The following is a 23,057-nucleotide window of genomic DNA, read 5'->3' as shown; positions in this document are numbered from 1 at the left end:
ACTACAATTTTAAAATTACATGAAAATTACTCGGTAGTTATTCCCTAATTATGAGGTTGGAATCCCTTTAATGTAAAATGGAAGAGAAAATCTAACATATAAATTTTGTTGAGATTCTGAACCGGAAGAATGATCATCCATTTGTTGAAACAGACAATTGATAAGATAAAATGCTTATGTGATCATCTTTATAAACAAATATTCGCCACTTTATCACACGTTACCCATATTTCTGATTTAAGTTTTTTAATACAAGTATAAACAGGTATAAAATGTTACATAATTCACATAGACTAATAAGAAAAAATTAGATATTAACAGGTTAATTAACCAGTTTTTTTTTATCAAAGAACAAAGGTTCTCAAATTTTTTTTAGTAACTACAATAATGCATTTATTTGTATACAACATGAAATTATACATATCCGTTATCCTAAAATAATAATTATAATGAAAAAATATCTAACAACTAATAAAAGATAGTATATTACGTATAGCCATTTACATGATATTATAATATCCTCTACGTGGATTTGATTACAATGGTAATACAGCATATACAAATAAATAAAACGTAATAAAAAAAAAAATTTTTTTTTATTTCTCTTTTTTTTGATAAAATTATTAGAAATGGAAGATGATAAATCAAATAAGAAAAAATCTAAATATATAGGTGATATGGCTTCATTTGCAAGCCAAGGGATACAAGTTGCAAGTACCGGGTTGGGAGTAGCAGGCGATATAGCTCCGGTACTTGTTCCATTTACAAACTTTCTTCCCTTAATTAAAGAAATTGGAAGTGTTTTTGAAGCAATCATCGATATAGTAGAAGCTGCTGAACATAATAAACGAACTTGTAAAGTATTAAAAGAACGAGTTCGTGTTGCAAAATTAGCCGTACAACAACTTAGAGAAGAAAAAGACGAAAAAGAAGATTTTTTTAATAAAAATAATTATTCATCTTTACAAGAATTAGCTGGTATTATAAAACAAATTGAAAAATTTGTATTAGAAATTTCTCAAATGAAAACTTTGACAAAATATATTAAAGCGAAAAATACCGAGAAAAAGTTTACGGAATTATGTAATGATTTTGATAGTTGTGTTAAGTTATTGTCTTTTTCAATTGACGTTAAAATTACTGGACAAGTAAAATCAATATCTAATGAGCTTGAACAATTTAAAATCGATCAAGATGATTTAGCTAAAGTAAGATCAAAAAATTGGGTTCTATTATACATTTATTTGAGTATAAAAATTAATTATAAACTATTTTTTAATAATTATAGTATCTACAAGATATGGTAGCTGGTGTTAGTACTGACGTAAAAGGTATTGGAAAGGACGTAAAGGGTATTGGAGATGGCGTAAAAGATATTGGAAATGATACGAAAGAGATTAAAGACAGTCTCAAAGACTTAAATGATCAGTTTTCTTCAACTGTTGTAAAGGTCAATACAATGAGTACTACAATGGAAAAATTGCTGATGGCCGAGTCTTCTCAAAATCAAAAAAAAATTGATAATATCTTTCAGGTAAATCCGCTAAAAATATCTGATTATGAACAGGATGATATTGAGGATCTACGTAAAAATGGACGTGTATCTAAATGGTATAACATAAAAAATAAAAGTGAAGAATTCGCTTTTAAAACTATTTCTGAGCAAGAGGACCAGAAGCTTGTACAAAATCAAGTTACAATTCTTAAAGAACTTCATGATTGTCAAAACATCATAAAATTTTATGGACTTACTTGTGAGGGAAATAAATGGTATTTGGTGACTGAATGGGCAGAATATGGTAATTTACGTGAATATTATACAAACAATAAAGATCAATTCGATCTTAGATTAAAATTACGTATGTCCCTTGATATTGCTCGCGGATTAAATTTTTTAAGAGCTGTTGAGGTAATTTTATAATCGGCTTTTAATTAACGAAATTTTTATTTAATTGTTTAATATTTTTTTTTTTAGATTGTTCATCGTGATATTAGGGCTGAGAATATATTAATTACAATCAATGAGACAGCAAAACTTGCAAATTTTAAATTAAGTCGCTATCTAACTGCAGCTACATTAAATCAAGGCCAAAATTTAGAACGAGTTCGTTATTGTGCACCTGAATTGTTAGATAGGGCTCCAAATTACAAATATGATCATAAATGTGAGGTTTATAGTTTTGGAATCTTACTTTGGGAAATTGCTGAAGGAAAAATTCCATATGAAGGTAGTAATGATATTGTGGATATAACTGATAAGGTGCGTAATAAAATGTATAGAGAACCATTTTCCGAAAATAATCAAATACCAGGGGAATTTAAAAAACTAGAGATTGAAGGTATGTAAATAAAAATATTTTAAACTATAATTTTATTTGTTGGACTAAATGGTTTCCTTTTTTTACACATTTTTTAGCCGTTCGTCATGACCCAACTTTTAGGCCAAAAATTACAAAAATGTTTGAAGTTCTTAGAAATTGTGTCAAGAAATATTCACAAGATCCATCAGGTTTTTGTAATTTAACCCTAAACAGAAAACCCTCCACTCCAAAACGTGCATTCAGCATTGATCAGGATGCATATGCACTTCCTATTAATTTACCAGATTTTGAATCATTTAAATACATGACACTTGCTGATGCAGCGAAACAACATAAGATATATAAAAATGGCAAGCCTAGTGGAGATGTAAAAACTGCATATAAATGTTTTGAAGCTTATACGAATAATCCAAATACAACAAAACGTAATCGAGTCACAGCAAAATATTACAAAGCAGTTTACATTTCAAGAGGATTTGTTGAGAGCCCTCCAAATAAAGATAAAATTGTTGCTGAATTATTTAAAGAAGTTGCTGATGATGAAGAAAATGAATACCCTGAAGCAAGAGTAAGATATGGAGATTGTTTGTTTAATGGTAAAGGTGTTGATAAGAATGAATCAGAAGCTCTTAAATATTTTGAAAAAGCTGCTGAAGATGGTGTTGTAGTAGCAATGTACAACGTTGGAAATATGTATTATAATGGTGTTGGATGTAAAAAAGATATAGAAAAAGCCAAGAATTATATAGAATTAGCTGTTTATAATGGTTATGAAGCTGCTATTAAATTTCGTAATGAATATAAGTTCTGAAATTTTTTTTATTATTATTAATATTATTAATTAAATTATTATTAAGTTGTTTAGCTAAAAAAAAATTTTTTTTTTGTCATTTTTTTTATTTTTATTATTTTTACTGCATCCGTTTAATATAGTTTTTTTTTATGGAAATATAAATTATGATTGGTTCTCATTTTTAGAAATAACATGCATTTATCTATGTATGCAGATGAGCGTGGGAAATCTATCCGGATTTCCTAAAAATTTATAGTTTGCTTTGTTCAGTTCAAAATTATAATCATTTATTTGTGATTATAAAAAACAGGAAAGAATTTTCAATTTCGGACAACGTGTACCGGTTAAAAAAACCAATTTCCGGAATGTTTATGCTTTACCGGAATTTTTCCGAAACTTTTTCAAGCTTTTTTTCCGCGCTGGTGAGTACCTTCTTGGACCTGATTTTATAAAGGTCATCAAATTGTGCAACATGAATTCATTTACATCGTTATCTCAATGTAATAAGTGTAACGAAAAATATCTAATAAAAGATAAAGTATTACGTATACATACCCATTTACGTGCTATTATAGAATCCAAAATTATTAGAAATATTTTATTGTAACTGTAACCATACATTGTAAATTATCGTATGTGGATTCTAACGCAACAAAAAAAGTTGGATTACAATGGTAACACAGCATATACATTAATAAATAAACCGGAGTTTTGTAGTTTTTGTAAAATAAAAAATCTCTTCTTTTTTCGATTAAATTATTTATTAAATTATTATAAATATTAGAAATGGAAGATAATGGATCAAAAAAGAATAGTTTTACTGAAAATTTAGTAGATAGTGCTTTCATGTTTGTTCCATTTGCAAAATTTCTTCCTTTAATTAATGATGTTGGAAATTTTTTTAATGAAATCATTGAATTAGTAGAAGCTGCTGAACATAACAAACGGACTTGTGTAATGTTAAAACAACGAGTTCGTATTGCAGAATTAGCTATACGAGAACTTAGAGAAAAAAGAAAAGAAAGAAAGGAGTTTTTTAATAAAACAAATTATATACGTTTACAGGAATTATCTGGCATTATAACACGAATTAAAAATTTTATATCAGAAATTTCTCAAATGAAATCTTTGATAAAACATATTAAAGCGAAAAATACTGAGAAACTTTTTAAAGAATTATGTATGGAATTCGACAGTTGTATTAACTTATTGTCTTTTTCTATTGACATTAAAATTGCTGATGAACTTGCGCAATTAAAATCCGACCAAGATGATTTATTTAAAGTAAGATTAAAAAAATTAGTTCTATTATACATTTATTGAGCATAAAATTAATTTTAAATTATTTTAATAATTATAGTATATACTAGGAATGGAGGATGGTACTATCAAAAAAATTGGAGATGACGTTTCATATGTTAAGGATGACACGGAAGAAATTAAAGCCTGCCTCGCAAACTTAAGTAAAGAGTTTTCCTCAACAGTTGTAAAAGTAAATGCAATGAATAATACAATGGAAAAATTTATGAAAGAGCCTTCTCAAAATCAAACAAAAATTGATAATATCTTTCAAGCACATACGCTAAAAATATCTGATTATAAACAGGATGATAAAGAGAAACCACGTAAAAAAGGACGTGTAACTAAGTGGTGTGATATAAAAATTGAATGTGTAGAATTCGCTTTTAAAACTATTTCTGATAAAGAAGACCAGAAGATTGTACAAAATCAAGTTACAATTCTTAAAGAACTTCATGACTGGCAAAACATCATAAAATTTTATGGACTTACTTGTGAGGGAAATAAATGGTATTTGGTGACTGAATGGGCCGAATATGGTAATTTACGTGAATTTTATCAAAATAAACATGATTTTGACCTTAAATTAAAATTACGTATATCCCTTGATATTGCTCGTGGATTAAATTTTTTAAGAGCCGTTGAGGTAATTTCATAATCGGCTTTTAATTAACGAAATTTTTATTTAATGGTTTAATATTTTTTTTTTTCTTTTTTTTTAAGATTGTTCACCGTGATATTAGGGCTGAGAATATATTAATTACACTTAATGAGACAGCAAAACTTGCAAATTTTAAATTAAGTCGTTACTTAACCTCGGCTACATTAAATCATAGTCAAAATTTAGAACGAGTTCGTTATTGTGCACCTGAATTGTTGGAGAGGGCGCCAAATTACAAATATGATCAAAGATGTGAGGTTTATAGTTTTGGAATCTTACTTTGGGAAATTGCTGAAGAAAGAATTCCATATCAAGATAGTAATGATATTTTGGAAATAACTGATAAGGTACGTAATAAATTGTATAGAGAACCATTTTCCGAAAATAATCAAATGCCAGAGGAATTCAAACAATTAGAAATTGAAGGTATGTAAAAAAAAAATACTTAAATTATAATTTTATTTGCTATATTTAATTGCTTCTTTTTTTTACACATTTTTTTTAGCTGTTGATCAGGACCCAGATTTTAGGCCAAAAGTTACAAAAATGTTTGAAGTTCTTAATAATTGTTTCAAGGAATATTCACAAGTTACATCAAGTTCTAGTAACCTAAACCTAAGCGGAAACAGTAGAAACAACACCACGCAAAAGTCTCGCCCAAAACGAGCAGATAGCATTGATGCATTGGCCCTTCCGGATTTTGAATCATTTAAATACATGACACTTACTGATGCAGCAAAACAACATAAGTTGTATGATAAGCATGGTAAACCCGCTGGTGATTTAAAAACTGCATATAAATGTTTTGAAGCTTATGCAAACCTTAGTAACACAGGTACAGCAAACTGCAATCAAATTAAAGCAAAATATTATAAAGCATATTACATTTCAAAAGGATATGTTAAGAGCCCTCCAAATAAAGATAAAATTGTTGCTGAATTATTTAAAGAAGTTGCTGATGATGAGGCAAATGAATTCTCCGAAGCAAAAGTAAGATATGGAGATTGTTTGTATTATGGCAAGGGTGTTGAAAAGAATGAATCAGAAGCTCTTAAATATTTTGAAAAAGCTGCTGAAGATGGTCTCAAAGTAGCAAGGTATAACGCTGGAAATATGTATTATAATGGTTTTGGTTGTACAAAAGATATAGAAAAAGCTAAACATTATATGAAATTAGCTGCTTATAATGATTATGAACCTGCTGTTAAATTTTGTAAGGATCATGACTTATAAATTATTTATTTATTTATTTATTATCATGTTATTTAATTATGATGAAAAACATATTATTTATTTTTTTCTTTTAAAAAAAAAAAATTGTTATTTTAATTTTTTATCAATAAATATAAGTTTTCGGAAGATTTTAAAAAATCACTGCATTATGTATTATATAACATATGTATTAAATTATTAAACTTTTCATTAATATCCCACTAAAATTCAAATCTAAATACAGTCGCCACGAAGTCTGTCCCAGAGAATCTGGTTTGGTATATAAAAACAAACTGTTCGGTATATAAAATCTAACCGTATTAGTACTTGTACCGACGTTATTTATGTATGGATTTAGGGTATTTAGACACACCCTCAGACCTGGAAATTCATTGTTGGGAATACGTGGAAATCTGAATAGTTCCTATATTTTTCAAATATCCTGTGATAAAACATGGTATTTTCGAAGATTAAAATATGAATAGAAACTTGGCACCCAATAGAAATTTGGGATAAATTACTTACCGCATATCACTGGCCATAGTGCTGATTGGGCCATTAGTAGATAATTTTGGAGATCGATGAGAGGTATTATACATGGCCCGTGCCTCGTGATATACGGTACATATGTTTTGTTTTGATAAATGTTACATAATAAATACTGTATTTGTATCTAAAATTTTATTAATTGAAAGTGAAATGAGGGACTTCATCCATATAATCCTTAAGCAAAATTGTAAGTAATTTGAAGTGCATGTATACTTACCGGTAAGAATATGATTTTATATCCATTTGAAAGAACTAAAATATTTATGAATTGAATCACTGATTGATGACTGATGAATAAATGAATAAATCTTCAACGGGATTGATCATTAATATCGCACATATAATGATCTAAAATTAAAGGTATATATTTTTCTTTTTTAGCATTTGTGCATACTGAAAAATAATGCAAACCACTAATATTTAAACCTCATAAATTTTCTACTAACAGAACTTCTTATAAAATAACCTTATATTCCATTTCAAAGAAATTTTATCTACTACTCAAATTCAATAATGAAATAAAATCAATAGAAATAGTTTCTGAAAAATCAAATAATTTATTATTAAAAATTTACCTAAAAGTGTTAATTTTTTTATATATCATATCTCTAAGTACATGATATTTATTACTGGTAACATGTTTAAAATGTACTAATAAATTAACCTTAAATACGTCTGTTTTCCTTTACTACGAAGCTTTTCTTTATTATTCTTTCTTCAACTTATACTAAGTCAAAGAGAAGAATATACAGTATATAAGCTACAATAGTTGTTATTGTTATATTCTATGCTTTAACTTTTGAATTACTTTGTTTTAATAACCAAAATTATTTTATAATTTGGTGTAATATCCCACTGGATAATCAATTAACAGGTTAATTAACCAGTTTTCTTTATTGGGGTTCCTTTTTTTAGTAATTACAATAACGTGATGGATGATATGATACATCTCCGCTTTGAAAAATATTTACGTGCTATTATAAATCCCAAATTATTTATTGTCTAAACGTTTGATTACAAATGGTAATACAGCATATCTGATATGCAAATAAAGGTATTATAGTTTCATAAAAAAAAAAATTTTTTCTCTCTTTTTCTCGATAAATTATTAGAAATGGAAGATGATAATTCAATTAAGAATAGTGCCTCATTTCTAAATAAAATGGCACAAAGTGCAAGCTCCGTAATTGAAGCAGCAACCGAGATAGCTCCGGTACTTGTTCCATTTACAAACTTTCTTCCCTTAATTAAAGAAATTGGAAATATTTTTGACGAAATTATCGATTTAGTGGAAGCTGCTGAACATAACAAACGAACCTGTAAAATATTAAAAAAACGAGTTGATGCTGCGGAATCAGCCGTACGGGATCTTAAAAGAGATAGAGAAGATAAAAAAGATTTTTTCACTAGTAATAATTATTTGCGTTTGCAAGATTTATCTAACATTGCAACACGAATTAAAGATTTTATATCAGAAATTTCTCAAATGAAAACTTTGGCAAAATATTTTAAAGCGAAAAATATTGAGAAAACTTTTACAGAATTACGTGAAGAATTTGATAGTTGTATTAACTTATTGTCTTTTTCTATTAACGTTGAAATTGCTGATGAGCTTAAAGAAATAAAAGCCGATCAAGATGATTTCGTTAAAGTAAGATTAAAAAAATTGGATTCTATTATACATTATTTGAATATAAAATTAATTATAAACTATTGTTTTAATAATTATAGTATCTCCAAGAAATGATTGCTGGTATTAAGACCGGAGTAGAAGATATTGGAGTTAACGTGAAGGAAGTTAGAGATGACGTAAATGATGTTGGAGATAACGTAAAAGAAGTTAGAGATGACGTAAAAGATCTTAGAAAAGAGATTAAAGACTACTTTCAGTTTTCTTCAAAAGTTGTACAAGTCAATGCAATGAATAATACAATGGAAAAATATATGAACAAACCTTCTCAAAATCAAAAGGAGATTGATAAAAATCAAATGGAGATTGATAAAATCTTTCAGGTACATACGCTAAAAATATCTGATTATAAACAGGATGATAATGAGAAACCACGTAAAGATGGACGTGTAACTAAATGGTTTAACATAAGAATTGAATGTGATGAAGTCGCTTTTAAAATTATCTCTGAGGAGGAAAAAACTGACGTACAAAATCAAGTTACAATTCTTAAAGAACTTCATGATTGGAATAACATCATAAAATTTTATGGAATAACTTCTGATGGAAATAAACGATATTTGGTGACTGAATGGGCCGAACACGGTAATTTACGTGAATATTATACAAACAATAAAGATCAATTCGATCTTAGATTGAAATTATGTATGTCTTTTGATATTGCTCGCGGATTAAATTTTTTAAGAGCCGTTGAGGTAATTCTATAAGCGACTTTAATTAACAAAATTTTTATTTGATTGCTTAATTCTTTTTTCTTTTTTTTTTAGATTGTTCACCGTGATATAAGGGCTGAGAATATATTAATTACATTCAATGGGACAGCAAAACTTGCAAATTTTAAATTAAGTCGTTACTTAACTGCAGCTACATTAAATCAAAAGCAAAATTTAGAACGAGTTCGTTATTGTGCACCTGAATTGTTAGATAGAGCTCCAAATTTCAAATATGATCAAAAATGTGAGGTTTATAGTTTTGGAATCTTACTTTGGGAAATTGCTGAAGAAAGAGTTCCATATCAAGATAGTAATGATATTGTGGATATAACTAATAAGGTACGTAATAAAATGTATAGAGAACCATTTTCTGAAAATAGTCAAATGCCAGAGAAATTCAAACAATTAGAAATTGAAGGTATGTAAAAGAAAATATTTTAAATTACAATTTTATTAGTTAGATTTAATTTTCTTTTATTTTTATACATTTTTTAGCCGTTCGTCATGACCCAACTTTTAGGCCAAAAATTACAAGAATGTTTGAGGTTCTTAGATATTGTGTCAAAGATTATTTTTCTAAGGGACATCCACTTTCACAAGATTCATCAAGTTCTAGTAATTCAAACCTAAGCGGAAAAACCTCCACAAAACCTACTCCAAAACGAGCATACAGCATTGATGCTCCAGATTTTGAATCATTTAAATACATGACACTTGCTGATGCAGCAAAACAACATAAGTTGTATAGAAATGATAAACTTATTGGAGATATAAAAACTGCATATAAATGTTTTGAAGCCTATGCAAACTCGAATAAAACAAATATAACAAACCGTAGTAATCAAATCAAAGCAAAATATTATAAAGCACTTTACATTTCGAGAGGATTGGTTCCGAGCCCTCCAAATAAAGATAAAATTATTGCTGAATTATATAAGGAAGTTGCTGATGATGAAGCAAATGAATTCCCTGAAGCAAAAGTAAGATATGGAGATTGTTTGTGTTATGGCAAAGGTGTTGAACAAGATGTTTCAGAAGCTCTTAAATATTTTGAAAAAGCTGCTGAAGATGGTGTTAAAGTAGCAATGTATAACGTTGGAAATATGTATTATAATGGTATTGGTTGTACAATAGATACAGAAAAAGCTATTCATTATATGAAATTAGCTGTTTATAATTGTTATGAACCCGCTATTAAATTCTGTAAAGAGCATAACTTATGAATTTATAATTATCATGTATTCATGTTATTTAATTATGATGAAAAAAAAACATATGCAAATTTTACCTTCAATTTGCCAATAAATTAATTTTATTTTGAATTTTAATCATCCATTGTAATAGCAATAAAATGATATATTTGTGTCCAAATTTTATTAATTGGAAGTAAAAGAAGGGCATCATCCATTTAAAATTAAAATCGAATATAATCCTTAAGTAAAATTGTATGCCTAGGAATATGATTTTATTTCCATTTGAAAGGGCCTATCCAACGAACTAAAAATTTTCATGAATTGAATCATTAATTGATGAATAATGAATAAATTCGTTCAATACATTAATTTTGAGATTGATCATAAATAACTCCACATACAATGATTCTAAATGATCTTCAATTCTAAAATTAAGGTATATTTTTGTCTTTCTTTAGTACTGGAAAAACAATGCAATATTTAAGCCTCATAAAATTTCCTACTAACAAAATACTTCTTATAAAACTAACCTTATATTCCAATTCAAAGAAGTATTATCTACTATTCAAATTCGTTAATGAAATTAATCAATAGAACAGTTCCTGAAATCAAATAATTTATTAAACAATTACCATAAGAGTACTAATTTTTAGATTTTATATATTAAAGAAAAGTTTTTATTAATTTTTATGATGTCTCTAAGATTTAACATTTACTGGTAAAATGTTTAAAATGTGCTAAAACTAATATTAAATACGTCTGTTTCCTTTACCGCGAAGCTTTCTTTATTTTCTCCCTTCTTCAGCTTGTTATAAAATAGAAGAATATATATAAGTATACTATAAGTTATAAGCTACAAAAGTTGTTATATTCCATGTTTTAACTTCTGAATTACTTGCCTAATAACCAAATTATTTTAAAAAGGTCGTAAATTTTGGTGTAATATCGATAATATAAAAAAATCACAAGTGATCGGCAAGATGAACATTGCAGCTTTATATTTTCTTATCACGCGTTATTTCTGATTTGTTATTCATCCAAGTATAAATCGGTTACATAAGTGTTAGCAGATGGACTGATGGAGAGGACCTGATTTTATAAAGGTCATCGGTTCGTGTAACATGAATTCTATTAACTTTCATATCTAATTGTAATGAAAATATATAATAAAAGATAACGTATTACGTACACCCATTTACGTTTTATTATAATACCCAAAATTAATAATTAAATAATACTTTGTTGTTCATATACATTGTAATTGTTGTACGGAGATTTCAAAAGTTGATTACAATGGTAGTACAACATACACATGAATAAATATAACGGAGTTTTTGTAGGTTCGCAAAAAAAAAATATTTTTTTTTTATTTTAAAATTTAATTATTAGGAATGGGGGATGATGGATCAAAAAGGAATAAAGCAGCTGTTTTCGTTGAAAAAATAGCCGACCATGCTTCAACTATAATTGATGTGGCGTCAAGTACGGGTGCCGCAATAGGAGCGGCAGTCGAAGCAGGAGCTCCAATAGTTGTTCCATTTACAAAATTTCTTCCTTTAATTTCTGAAATTGGAAATATTTTTAACGAAATAGTCGATTTAGCACAAGCTGCTGAACATAATAAGCGAACTTGTGATGCATTATTACAACGAGTTTATGCTGCAGACTTAGCCGTATTAGATCTTAAAGTTCAAAGAAATAGAAAAGATTTTTTTAATAATAAAAATTATTTATGTTTACAAAATTTAGTTAATATTATAACACAAATTAGAAAATTTATATCAGATATTTCTCAAATGAAATCTTTGATAAAATATATTCAAGCGAAAAGTATTGAGAAAACTTTTAAAGAGTTATGTAAAGAATTTGATAGTTGTGTTAACGTTTTGTCTTTTGCTATTAATGTTAAAACTGCTGATGAAATTGGACAATTAAAAGCCGATCAAGATGATTTATTAAAAGTAAGATTAAAAATTGTTCTATCATTATGCATTATTTGAGCATAATTAATTTTAAATTATTTTAATAAATTATAGTATCTAGTGGGAATGGAGGCTGGTATCAAAAAAATTGATGTTGATGTTTCACATGTTAAAACTGACATAAAAGATCTTGGAGGTGACGCAAAAGAGATTAAAGCCTGCCTCGCAAACTTAAGTAAAGGGTTTTCTTCAACTGTTGTAAAAGTCAATGCAATGAATAATACAATGGAAAAATTTATGAATGAAAATTCTCAAAATCAAACAAAAATTGATAATATCTTTCAGGTACATCCACTAAAACTTGCTGATTATGAACGGGATGATAATGAGAAACCACGTAAGAATGGACGTGTAACTAAATGGTATAAAACAACAAATAAAGGTGCAGAATTTGCTTTTAAAACTATTTCTGAGAAAGAGGACCAAAAGATTGTACAAAATCAAGTTACAATTCTTAAAGAACTTCATGATTGGCAAAACATCATAAAATTTTATGGAATAACTTATGATGGAAATAAATGGTATTTGGTGACTGAATGGGCTGAATGTGGAAATTTGCGTGAATTTTATCAAAATAAACATGATTTTGACCTTAAATTAAAATTACGTATATCCCTTGATATTGCTCGTGGATTAAATTTTTTAAGAACTGTAGAGGTAATTATATAACCAGCTTTTGTTTAATTAACGAAATTTTTTTTAATGATTTAATTTTTTTTTTAGATTGTTCATCGTGATATTAGGGCTGAAAATATATTAATTACACTTAATGAGACAGCAAAACTTGCAAATTTTAAATTAAGTCGTTACTTAACTGCAGCTACATTAAATCAAAGCCAAAATTTAGAACGAGTTCGTTATTGTGCACCTGAATTGTTAGAGAGAGCTCCAAATTACAAATACGATCAAAAATGTGAGGTTTATAGTTTTGGAATATTACTTTGGGAAATAGCTGAAGAAAGAATTCCATATCAGGGTAATGATGATATTTTGGATATAACTGATAGGGTGCGTAATAAAATGTATAGAGAACCATTTTCTGATATTAGTCAAATGCCAGAAGAATTCAAACAATTAGAAATTGATGGTATGTAAAAGAAAATAATTTTAAATTACATTTTTATTTGTTATAACTTAATTGGTTTCTTTTTTTACATATTTTTTAGCCGTTCAACATGACCCAGATTTTAGGCCAAAAATTACAAAAATGTTTGAAGTTCTTAGAAATTGTGTCAAAGATTATTCTAAGAGACATTCACTTTCACAAGATTCATCAAATTCTAGTAGTTTACGACTAAGTAGAAAACCCTCCACACCAAAGCCTATTCCAAAACGAGCATACAGCATTGATCAAGATCAATATGCACTTCCCATTGATTTACCAGATTTTGAATCATTTAAATACATGACACTCACTGATGCAGCAAAACAGCATAAGCTGTATGATAAACATGGTAAACTGGTTGGAAATGTAAAAATTGCATATAAATGTTTTGAAGCTTATGCAAATCTTGGTAATACAGGAGGAGGTACAGCGAATCGTAATCAGATCAAAGCAAAATATTATAAAGCTTATTACATTTCAAGAGGATTGGTTGAGAGCCCCCAAAATAAAGATAAAATTGTTGCTGAACTGTTTAAAGAAGTTGCTGATGATGAAGCAAATGAATTCCCTGAAGCAAAAGTAAGATATGGTGATTGTTTGTATCATGGCAAAGGTGTTGATCAAAATTTTTCAGAAGCTCTTAAATATTTTGAAAAAGCTGCTGAAGATGGGTTTAAAGTGGCAATGTATAACGCTGGAAATATATATTATAATGGTATTAGTGGTATAAAGGATAAGGAAAAAGCTATTCATTATATGAAATTAGCTGCTTATAATGATTATGAACCTGCTATTAAATTTTGCAAGGAACATAACTTATAATTATGTATTAGATTATTATAGTTATATAATTATGACGAAAAAAGTATATTAATTTTTAAAAAAAAATTTCTATATTACTATTATTTTTGTAATTATTTTATCAATAAATATAAGTTTATGATGATTTTAACGCTTATTGGAAGTAAAAATCACAGTAATACTAAATTATTGAATTTTTCATTAATATCTAGTAAAATCCAAATCCACCGGATATAACGAATTCTCGATTCCAGAGTTTGGATCCTAATAAAAGATTTTGATACAGAGACGGATTGGAGTTGCATGAATAAGAAACTTTTAACTCAATGATATTTTTGCTTGCAATAGATGAAATGGATAAATTCGGATATTTTTCTTCGGGAAATTGGTACATAGATAGGCATATAAATAGCGAAAAGTTAGCAATAATAGTATGGAGTAGCTGGATTTCTCCCTTTAAGCGTCCGTTACTCAATTATTTTTTTTACTAAATTAGTTTAGCTAGAGTCAGCGGTGGTATTTTATTTCCATAATTTCATTCATTTTACTAAAAATAAAAGATTTTTGCTTTATCTTTAATCTGTGTACTTAAAAGAAGTTATAGAAACGCGAAAAAGTTAAAAATAATTACTTTTTTTAATTTTATTTCGGCCATTTTACAAATTATAAAATTATAATCTAGTAATTTGAAAATCACATGCATCAGACGTAATAATTATCATACAAGAATATTATTTCCTTCGCATGCACACTATGCAATTGTTATACTTAACCATCAATCATCATTTTTGATTCTTCCTCCCCCTCATCCATTGTCTTTTCCGGTACTTCTTCAGCAATAAATCTTGTAAAGTCTCCGTATATTCCCATAAACTTCAGAAACCGATCTCCAAACACAATGCCAGTTCTTGTTGAGTCTTTTGGGGGAAGCTCGCTAGCTTTATTCTTAAACTGCTTTACAGTTATCACTATAATAAAGCATTCACAACCATCAGTAGCGATTTATAAATTATAATGTATTATTATTAAAACTTATATACCCAACCAAAGTTACATTTTCACAAATTGAATTCGGAAAATGTCATATCGGGATTTGGTCCTGTCGGGAAAACGGATGTCGGGAATCGTAGTAACTTCATCATGTATCCCGGGTGAAGTCCCGCATTTTCGCATGTATTAATAAAAATTTTTCTTGACAAAAATGATCGTGAACAATTGTTCACGCACACGTGATTTTTTATTTGGGGTGTTATCAAACATGTCATCCATGCTGACGGGCTGTTACGAACTGAATCACGTAATTTATTTACTATCAATAAAGAATTTGGCCGAAAAGGCTATAAATTGTGGGATATACATTTAGAGATGTATGGTGAATGAAAAAAAGTGAGACCTAAAGTCCCACTTGGATAAAATAAATCGCGTCCTATATGAAAGTTGTAATCGAATATGCAATGCAGTAACATTAGACATAATGTATTCCGAAACAATAATTGCATGTAATTTATTCCGCACATATATGACGTTAATTTGAGCGAATCCGTATTTTTGTAATGAGATCAAAAGTTCACAATCCTTTATTGGTCTATATGAGTGAAAGGTGGTTCTCGTAGTTAGCGATATTAACAATAGGAAAAAAGTTAGCACCGGAAATGTAAGAGAACAAAGAAATAATATGACGCAAGGGCTCTCAAGGACCCGCGTACTTTGAAGCATGCCACACAATTCACTTGCTACTTTATCATGAAAAACTAAAGATTTTTCGTTTAAAAACTACAAATCGTATACTGAAATAATAAAATTCTATTTTTATATTAAAAGCAATGTATGCAATTCTATTATACAGTATATAACAATGTGATTAATAACATAACATTAACCTAAGCAGACTATATTTGTGATTTATAGTAATAATTTATTAATTTAGCAATAGCAAAGTTCTACCCAAATCCTTAGAAAACTTTCCATTTGGTTCAAAAGTCGAGAAAGAGGAAAATAATTTTTGCAGAGCGGTAATTACTTTTTGGCCTTTTTGACTTGCTTTTGTTTTTTTTTCGATTTGCTACCCTCTCCCATCTCTTCACCCTTTTTGGCTTGCTTTTGTCTTTTTTTCGATTTGTTACCCTCTCCCTGTCTCCCATATCTTCACCCATTTTTTCCTCTTCGTCCGCTTCTCCCATATCTTCATCCTTTTCGTCCACTTTCTTACTTTTATTGCGCTTTTTAACGCATCTAGAAATCGAAGATGACCATTATGAAAAACCGTTGATGCGTTTCCCTTATCGATAATACAACCCTAACTCTAACCCTAACCTTAACTCTAACCCTAAGCGCCCCCGCAAGCGTTTTAACTGAATAACGCAATTTTATCTGAAAAAAGACTGGAACTTCAGGTGATTCAGTAAAGAACTCATCCAATGTGTAACCTGATGTTATTGCATTTTTAATTAGTGGTATATTCTCGTTAAAGGATTTAACAATTTTCGGAAAAAGCAGGTAATTCATATTTCTTAGCAATCTCAGAAAATATTGGCATCTTATAAACATCAACTTTACCATTAAACATTTGCTCAAATTCTTTAGTAAGTACTGTACGTTTGCCATAGCGTACCGCATGCACTTGGATTATTGACTATAGACATTATTTCAAGAATTTCATCTGATAATTCCTTATTATTCTCAAAGAAGTTGAATAAAGTATTAATGGCAAAGGGCTCATCAACATAAAGAATTTTTTCCTGCACGTGCAGGAAACATTGATTCTGTATCCACATTGAGATTTTCAACGTGTTATCATCATCGCACATTTTCTTTAAATCAGATTTAGTTGGTGGATCTACAAACCGGAGACGCCCAAAACCACTTTCAACAATTGACATTTGATCAATATTAGAGAACAAGAATGGCGATCCAGAATAAAAGTAGGCAAGCGCTACTCTTTTATACAAATTAAGAACATTTATTGACTTCACATGATCAGCACGCTCCCTCTCAATGATATAGGATAGCTGTTTATATAATGATTGTTTGCTGGTTTTATGTTTCGTCAATAGATTCCAATTTTCTTCAACAACATTATTAACGGATTCGCCCATGATAATCTCCTCTACACAAGTGACAATTGGGCGAAACCGTCCATGAAAATAATTATAAAGATAGTTATAATCATGATCTGTTAATTCCACTAGTTTACTAATGTAATTCTTCACATTATCAATGTTCTGCCATTCTCTAACTCCGTGAATTTAAGTAAATCAGTTTCCGGTTTTAAAATTCCTCAATTAAGGACATCCTCAAGAGAAAGAATTCCAAGCCCAGTACCACATGGAATGAAATAACGATTGTCGCTAACCGATGATGCTGGTTCTCTCATTGCCTGAACTAAAGGAGACAAGAGTGAACGCTCCTCTTGTTCATTTGTTCGTGATCTAAACTTTCCTTTATCTACCGTTTCGAGGACTTGAATTTCGTCAAGAATAATGATAAACGTTTCCTTATCAAATTCCATATATATCTCAATAATGAGTGCTGTTACAGATGATGGTGGGCAAGCGATGAGTTTCAACATGAGGACACGGAATATATCATCATCATAACTATACATCTTTCAAAGATATTTTGACAAACTTGGATTAGGAGCCAACGCTGTTTATTGAATGTTGATGCGTTTTTCATACAATAGCGTAATATAAGAAGTCGGGCGAGTATTGCACAGCGTACGATTCCTACTGTAATTACACGGTTTTTTTCAAAGTCTTGTGTTGTCTCTCGTCAAAAACACTGCTGATTTTCTCAATATCAGCCGAACCTCCGTTCCCTTGTTTTGATGCGACAAAATAAGGCCCCAGTTCTCACAGAGTAACTCGTAACAGGTCCTTGTTTTCCCGCATCCAGATGTTCCTAAAAAAATAATATGTTGTTCTTTACTTTTGCTTTTGCAATTGCAGACTGAACCCCTAAAACCCGGGTAATTGGCTCATGTTTATGATCATCTCCGGGGAGATTATGTAATAAGAGCGAAGGACGATCACCCGAAGAAGTAGCAGGTACACTTGTTTTAAGAGATGACATTCCTGAATCATATGATGGCAATGCATCATTATTTTCTATGAACTTGTTAAGGAATTGTCTGTGTTCGCTTTTGAGAAAGTTTTCGAATATTTCATTAGGTTCGGGAAGCGTCACTGAAAAGTTATTTATGAGTGGTAATAAAATGAATATTATTATCAATAAATCTTTTAGCTGGTTACGAAAAAAGATATTGTCTGTACCTTGTGGAACGCCTTGCTGAGAGGGACCTGCTTTAACGCGAAAAAAAAGAGATCAGACCAAATCGATATTTTGTTACTGCAAATTTCTTGTTCGAGAGGTAAAACGTTGGGAGACACTTACCGTCGGGGATGATGGTGATGATGGAACTTACAAGTTCATAATCTTTATCACGTTCTAATTTACTCAATTCATCTTTAAAATGTGTCTTAAATAAGGTTCGAATTTTCATTTCTTCCCCACTAAGTTTTTGTGTAATGTCATCTTCAGTAGAAATATTTTCGTTTTCAATCCTTTCTTCATCGACAGTAAGTTTCCAAAGTTACACATTTTTTTTGTCGGAATCACCAACTCCGTTAATACGACAGACATAGTCCCTGAGGTGTTTAACTTTGAGTGAATTTAAGTAGTACTTTTTATTATCCAATTCGACGTATATATCTTCATCCTCATCTTTTTTTTTGTAAATGTCAACCGTAAGGAGATCACAACTGTCGCTTTTAAGTACGTGAAGATTAAATGACATATCCATCGCTATAAAAAGTTATAAAAGTGATAAAATATTTAAGAGAAAGTTTAAAGAAAAGTTTAAGGTTGAAAAGGTGAGGTATATATACTTTTCTGAATACATCGTAACATAATAATACTCTTGATACAGCAAATAATATAGATATTCCGACAGAATTAATAAACATAGTAAAAAATCAGTGAAGTCACTACACAAAAAAAACAATGATTAATACAGTTTTATCATTACTCATTAGATTTTGATCCAACGTATTTATTAAAAAAAATTACGTAATTTTTAGTGGTCCCAGTGTGGCTTTTTTTACTTGCAACACAAACCAATAAATTAATATAGCACAGTAACCAACCGTTGTACTATTTTCTCGTATCACAGTTTGAAAGAAGTTCCGGACGAGACTTACACTAATAAGGTATGAATGAAATATACTTTTTCAGTTGTGTTGTGCAAAGAAAACGATTCCAGGATTTGCAAACAAATGATATTTTCTTGTACAGATTTCTGAGGGTCTTACTAGAATCATGGAATGCAAACAACATAAATTTTCGACGTAAGTTTAATGTTCTGTTGATTTATTTTCCGTCACTGCATATCTCAATTATCTCATGTAACTGATGACCGTTTTATATTATCCAGAATATCGGTTATTAAGCCGGATCATGGAACGTTGGGATAATCAATAATGTGTTAGTATAAATAGTAAAGACAAGCAAAAAACAAATGTAGTCCTTACGTATTAGCATAAAAACATTTCACTTTATAAAACGAAATTACAGCATGCGCTTATGCTATATACCAAACAATATAATACGTGAGCTTATATATAATCGATATACTAAAAGTAATATTTTATTATAATAAAAGTTTGGTGATCCTGTCACTATCACTAGCACATATTATTGAAATAAATTAATTTATTGATTCTATCGTCAGCTGATTTAAGCGAATAATGTTTTTGTGTAAAGTCAGTTAATAGTATTACAGCTTGGGTGTGGAGTAATGTGATAGTAAAGTATACAAAACGTATGCGATACATATATGACTTTATATATTAAGATTATAACGCTAATTGTCTTAGCATTTTTTTTTAAATGTGGATGTTGTCCATGATTTTTATAATAATTTGAACATTGAAATTCATCTCTTGTGAGCCTTTAGGCTTTAGAAGTCAACAACCTGGACATAGACCTTGATAATGAAGAAGCCCTGTTTCAACATAATGAAGAACTAAAAAATCGCTCAAAGATTGTACTGTACTTTATATCGTGGAACAATAGAAAGAAGTTACAAAAGATACTCTTTCTTTTTTCGGAAACTGTATTAAATTTGTTAAAACGAAAAGAAATATTTCTTTATAATGCTATTCTATTAAGAATAAAAATGATTATGATAAACGGACTCTAGACCAGGTAAGAATATATCTTGTAACAGCATTTTCAACCGAGCTAAAAGTTTTTCAAGATTCCGTAATAAAATCTTCTTTATGCATTACAATTTATTGTAAATAGTAATCTTTCCACCAAGTTAATAATATACATATATATATATCTTCGTAAAACTGATTAAATACCAATGTGCATTGAAATTGCTCGATAATAGGTAAAATCAAGTTGGTCTATTACCATTATTGAATTATAAAGATTAAATTCAAGTTGATTTGTATTACTTGTGATTAATAGTAGTTGGCAAATGGTTATTCTTTATTTTATTCGCATTCACCCTTAATATCATAAAGTTTATTATTGACTTGTGAGTCGACAAATAAACGCATACTGTTTGTATTTTGATTTATGTATGTTTTTTTGATGAAAGGCCGGTACCAGCTAAACTAGTAATTTGAGAAGTGAATTTAAGGAGAGGGAGTATAATTATCGTTAGCTGTTTATTGTGAGTCCATTCAATCTATCCAATCTATTCTATCTCTAACCGTAAACCTATTCGATTTCATTAAATACTACGCAAACATTTTATATAGTAATGAAAGTTTACAATATGGTAAATAAAATGTAATAATGAATCGGAGGTATTGCATCATTTATCTTAGGAATTTATGCTGTAAATTTGAATTATTCCATATTGAAAAAGTTCTCTTGTGGAACTTAAACTTTTGGCGAAAATTTGTAAATATGGGTAGTGGGTGGGATGATTTATTTTGGAAATCTGATTATCGATGGTGTGAGAATCTCATAGTTAGCAATATTAGCGTTTTCCGGAAACGTGAGAAATCAAAGAAATAATATGATGCAGAGACTCGCATTATTGGCCTAGGATCTGTTCTCTTGAAAGCATAGCATATTTCGCCTACAATTTTTGCTTCACTATAAATCTGAACAGTGTATAAATATTTAAATGACAATTCAGTTTCATTTCTTTATCATTTAATACATTTCAAATATAAATTTTTACAAGATGAAACCAATAAAGAATAGTTTATAATCTGTTTATTATTAATGCAAGAAATGTATAATGTGAGATTCTTCATCATTAGGTGAATAATAAGGTGTCATGGTTGCATAATCTTTACACCTATTCAGATTTCTTTTGCAGATAGTTTATCTAGTATATATTCAAGCGCCCAAGATCTAAATTTTTTAATGGTCGTTAATAACTCTAGAATAATTGCTTGAGAGGGACTTTTTATTATTATATCGCAGTAATAAATGTTCATCTTTTTCACCAACTCCACCAAGTGCCGTTGATTAGTGACCTGATAAGACTTTAATACCAGGATCCTACACATTTTGGTATCATATACACTCTCTTGTGGAACAGTCATTTCTTTAATGAAGGATTTGAGAATGTCTAGAGTTATTACTACGTCTGAGGACTGGATCAACTTGTAAATTTCAGGAATGACTTGTTTTCAAATAAAGATTATCTATGATGAAATAGATGAAATCTTATACTTATTCGAGTTTCATCAAGTTTTCCGCGATAAATATAAATAGATAGCTCTCCGCAAAGGTAGACAAGGCCAGCACGCCTGTCAAATAACTGAATTATGGAAAAAATGAGTGTAGATCATGATTCTTCACATACCCATTTGTCCGTGTGTAAATATCTGCCGGATCAATGGCGAATTCGTGGTGCTCCTTCTCACACGTGTGAATTTTCCGGAAGCCAAATTTCTTGTTCGAGAGGTAAAACATTGGGAGGTGGCTGTAATTACAATGACAGTAATGATGTGAATTTTATTCTCCGTAGGTTCATAATCAGCTTGAAAATATCTTTCAAACTTGTATTGAAGTTTCATAGTCTCGCCTTCAGTTTTTTTAACATCGTCTTCAATAGAACAAGGATTAAGCTTACTTTCATCGACGTCAACCTACCTAAAATTCAGTCTGTCAGAATCTTCATTCTTTTACGAGAATAAACTTCACGAGAGTTGTCCAACTTTTAATTCCTCAAATTGAATTTTTTTATTATCAATTTCGAAAATTTATTATTATCATTGTCTTTTTTATAAACTTCAAACCGGAAACGTAACGCAATCAATTATACATTTCGATTGTATTATAAATATTAATGTATGTAAGTGATAAGATAAAGAAATTTGAGATTTTTTTTCTATTTTAATTGTATATAGTTTACAACCCTACTGAATGCACTTTTATGACAGAGTGAAAAATTAAAAATATCAGTACATGAAAAAGTGATTATTCTCCAGTATTTATTTTATAAAAAGGTGAATTAATGATTTTTCGGTCGTACGATTGACCGTATTTGATTAATTTTTGTATAACCGATATACTTGAAACAACAGATCGAGACTTTTAAACTTTCTACTTCCAATGATATATCCAAATCTAGGTATTGAACTATACTCATTATCAAAAGAATATATAATCTAATCTAAAAAAAAATGAAAAGAATTGGTTCTAATTTTCTACAGTACGTAATACTTGATGCTTCATAGGCAACAACTTAAACTATAAGTCTTAAG

The 23,057-nt window shown here is 29.2% G+C and overlaps 7 protein-coding genes across 7 annotated transcripts; 4 read left to right on the top strand and 3 right to left on the bottom strand.

The window, feature by feature from the left end:
* Positions 1-613: 613 nt before the first annotated feature.
* Positions 614-3,267, top strand: OCT59_019964 (uncharacterized protein). The gene is made up of 4 exons (XM_066143874.1): positions 614-1,208; positions 1,289-1,909; positions 1,976-2,339; positions 2,417-3,267. The coding sequence occupies exons 1-4, from the start codon at positions 630-632 to the stop codon at positions 3,130-3,132; spliced, it is 2,280 nt and encodes a 759-aa protein (XP_066005582.1). The 5' UTR covers positions 614-629; the 3' UTR covers positions 3,133-3,267.
* A 633-nt stretch (positions 3,268-3,900) lies between these two features.
* OCT59_019963 (uncharacterized protein) lies at positions 3,901-6,442 on the top strand (the record flags this gene model as incomplete). Its single annotated transcript, XM_066143873.1, has 4 exons — positions 3,901-4,398; positions 4,475-5,059; positions 5,137-5,500; positions 5,580-6,442. The coding sequence occupies 4 exons, from the start codon at positions 3,901-3,903 to the stop codon at positions 6,305-6,307; spliced, it is 2,175 nt and encodes a 724-aa protein (XP_066005581.1). The 3' UTR covers positions 6,308-6,442.
* A 1,470-nt stretch (positions 6,443-7,912) lies between these two features.
* Positions 7,913-10,530, top strand: OCT59_019962 (uncharacterized protein). The gene is made up of 4 exons (XM_025309305.2): positions 7,913-8,486; positions 8,567-9,220; positions 9,293-9,656; positions 9,734-10,530. The coding sequence occupies exons 1-4, from the start codon at positions 7,950-7,952 to the stop codon at positions 10,459-10,461; spliced, it is 2,283 nt and encodes a 760-aa protein (XP_025178222.2). The 5' UTR covers positions 7,913-7,949; the 3' UTR covers positions 10,462-10,530.
* Positions 10,531-11,672: 1,142 nt separating this feature from the next.
* OCT59_019961 (uncharacterized protein) lies at positions 11,673-14,502 on the top strand. Its single transcript, XM_066143872.1, has 4 exons — positions 11,673-12,392; positions 12,468-13,070; positions 13,137-13,500; positions 13,580-14,502. The coding sequence occupies exons 1-4, from the start codon at positions 11,823-11,825 to the stop codon at positions 14,338-14,340; spliced, it is 2,298 nt and encodes a 765-aa protein (XP_066005580.1). The 5' UTR covers positions 11,673-11,822; the 3' UTR covers positions 14,341-14,502.
* Positions 14,503-16,292: 1,790 nt separating this feature from the next.
* OCT59_019960 (uncharacterized protein) lies at positions 16,293-17,414 on the bottom strand (the record flags this gene model as incomplete). Its single annotated transcript, XM_025330376.2, has 3 exons — positions 16,293-16,538; positions 16,633-16,745; positions 16,931-17,414. The coding sequence occupies 3 exons, from the start codon at positions 17,412-17,414 to the stop codon at positions 16,293-16,295; spliced, it is 843 nt and encodes a 280-aa protein (XP_025178220.2).
* Positions 17,415-17,596: 182 nt separating this feature from the next.
* On the bottom strand, positions 17,597-17,923 carry OCT59_019959 (uncharacterized protein; the record flags this gene model as incomplete). The annotated part of the gene is made up of 1 exon (XM_066143871.1): positions 17,597-17,923. One exon carries the CDS (start codon positions 17,921-17,923, stop codon positions 17,597-17,599), a length of 327 nt encoding a protein of 108 aa, XP_066005579.1.
* Positions 17,924-18,219: 296 nt separating this feature from the next.
* On the bottom strand, positions 18,220-19,120 carry OCT59_019958 (uncharacterized protein; the record flags this gene model as incomplete). Its single annotated transcript, XM_066143870.1, has 4 exons — positions 18,220-18,503; positions 18,591-18,620; positions 18,712-18,852; positions 18,937-19,120. 4 exons carry the CDS (start codon positions 19,118-19,120, stop codon positions 18,220-18,222), a joined length of 639 nt encoding a protein of 212 aa, XP_066005578.1.
* Between the last annotated feature and the right edge of the window lie 3,937 nt (positions 19,121-23,057).

The sequence above is a fragment of the Rhizophagus irregularis genome, chromosome 29 (genome assembly GCF_026210795.1).
Source record: "Rhizophagus irregularis chromosome 29, complete sequence".
Lineage (NCBI taxonomy): Eukaryota > Fungi > Glomeromycota > Glomeromycetes > Glomerales > Glomeraceae > Rhizophagus > Rhizophagus irregularis.
Note: the sequence above shows the minus strand (reverse complement) of the source record. Positions and strands in the feature narration are given on the sequence as shown.

Excerpts from the sequence above, each read along its gene's own strand:
- OCT59_019962 (XM_025309305.2), top strand. The coding sequence starts at position 7,950 with ATGGAAGATGATAATTCAATTAAGAATAGTGCCTCATTTCTAAATAAA. Across the intron at positions 9,221-9,292 it reads ATTTTTTAAGAGCCGTTGAG|ATTGTTCACCGTGATATAAG; the intron begins GTAATTCTATAA and ends TTTTTTTTTTAG. Across the intron at positions 9,657-9,733 it reads CAAACAATTAGAAATTGAAG|CCGTTCGTCATGACCCAACT; the intron begins GTATGTAAAAGA and ends TACATTTTTTAG.
- OCT59_019964 (XM_066143874.1), top strand. The coding sequence starts at position 630 with ATGGAAGATGATAAATCAAATAAGAAAAAATCTAAATATATAGGTGAT. Across the intron at positions 1,209-1,288 it reads ATCAAGATGATTTAGCTAAA|TATCTACAAGATATGGTAGC; the intron begins GTAAGATCAAAA and ends TAATAATTATAG. Across the intron at positions 1,910-1,975 it reads ATTTTTTAAGAGCTGTTGAG|ATTGTTCATCGTGATATTAG; the intron begins GTAATTTTATAA and ends TTTTTTTTTTAG.
- OCT59_019961 (XM_066143872.1), top strand. The coding sequence starts at position 11,823 with ATGGGGGATGATGGATCAAAAAGGAATAAAGCAGCTGTTTTCGTTGAA. Across the intron at positions 12,393-12,467 it reads ATCAAGATGATTTATTAAAA|TATCTAGTGGGAATGGAGGC; the intron begins GTAAGATTAAAA and ends AATAAATTATAG. Across the intron at positions 13,501-13,579 it reads CAAACAATTAGAAATTGATG|CCGTTCAACATGACCCAGAT; the intron begins GTATGTAAAAGA and ends CATATTTTTTAG.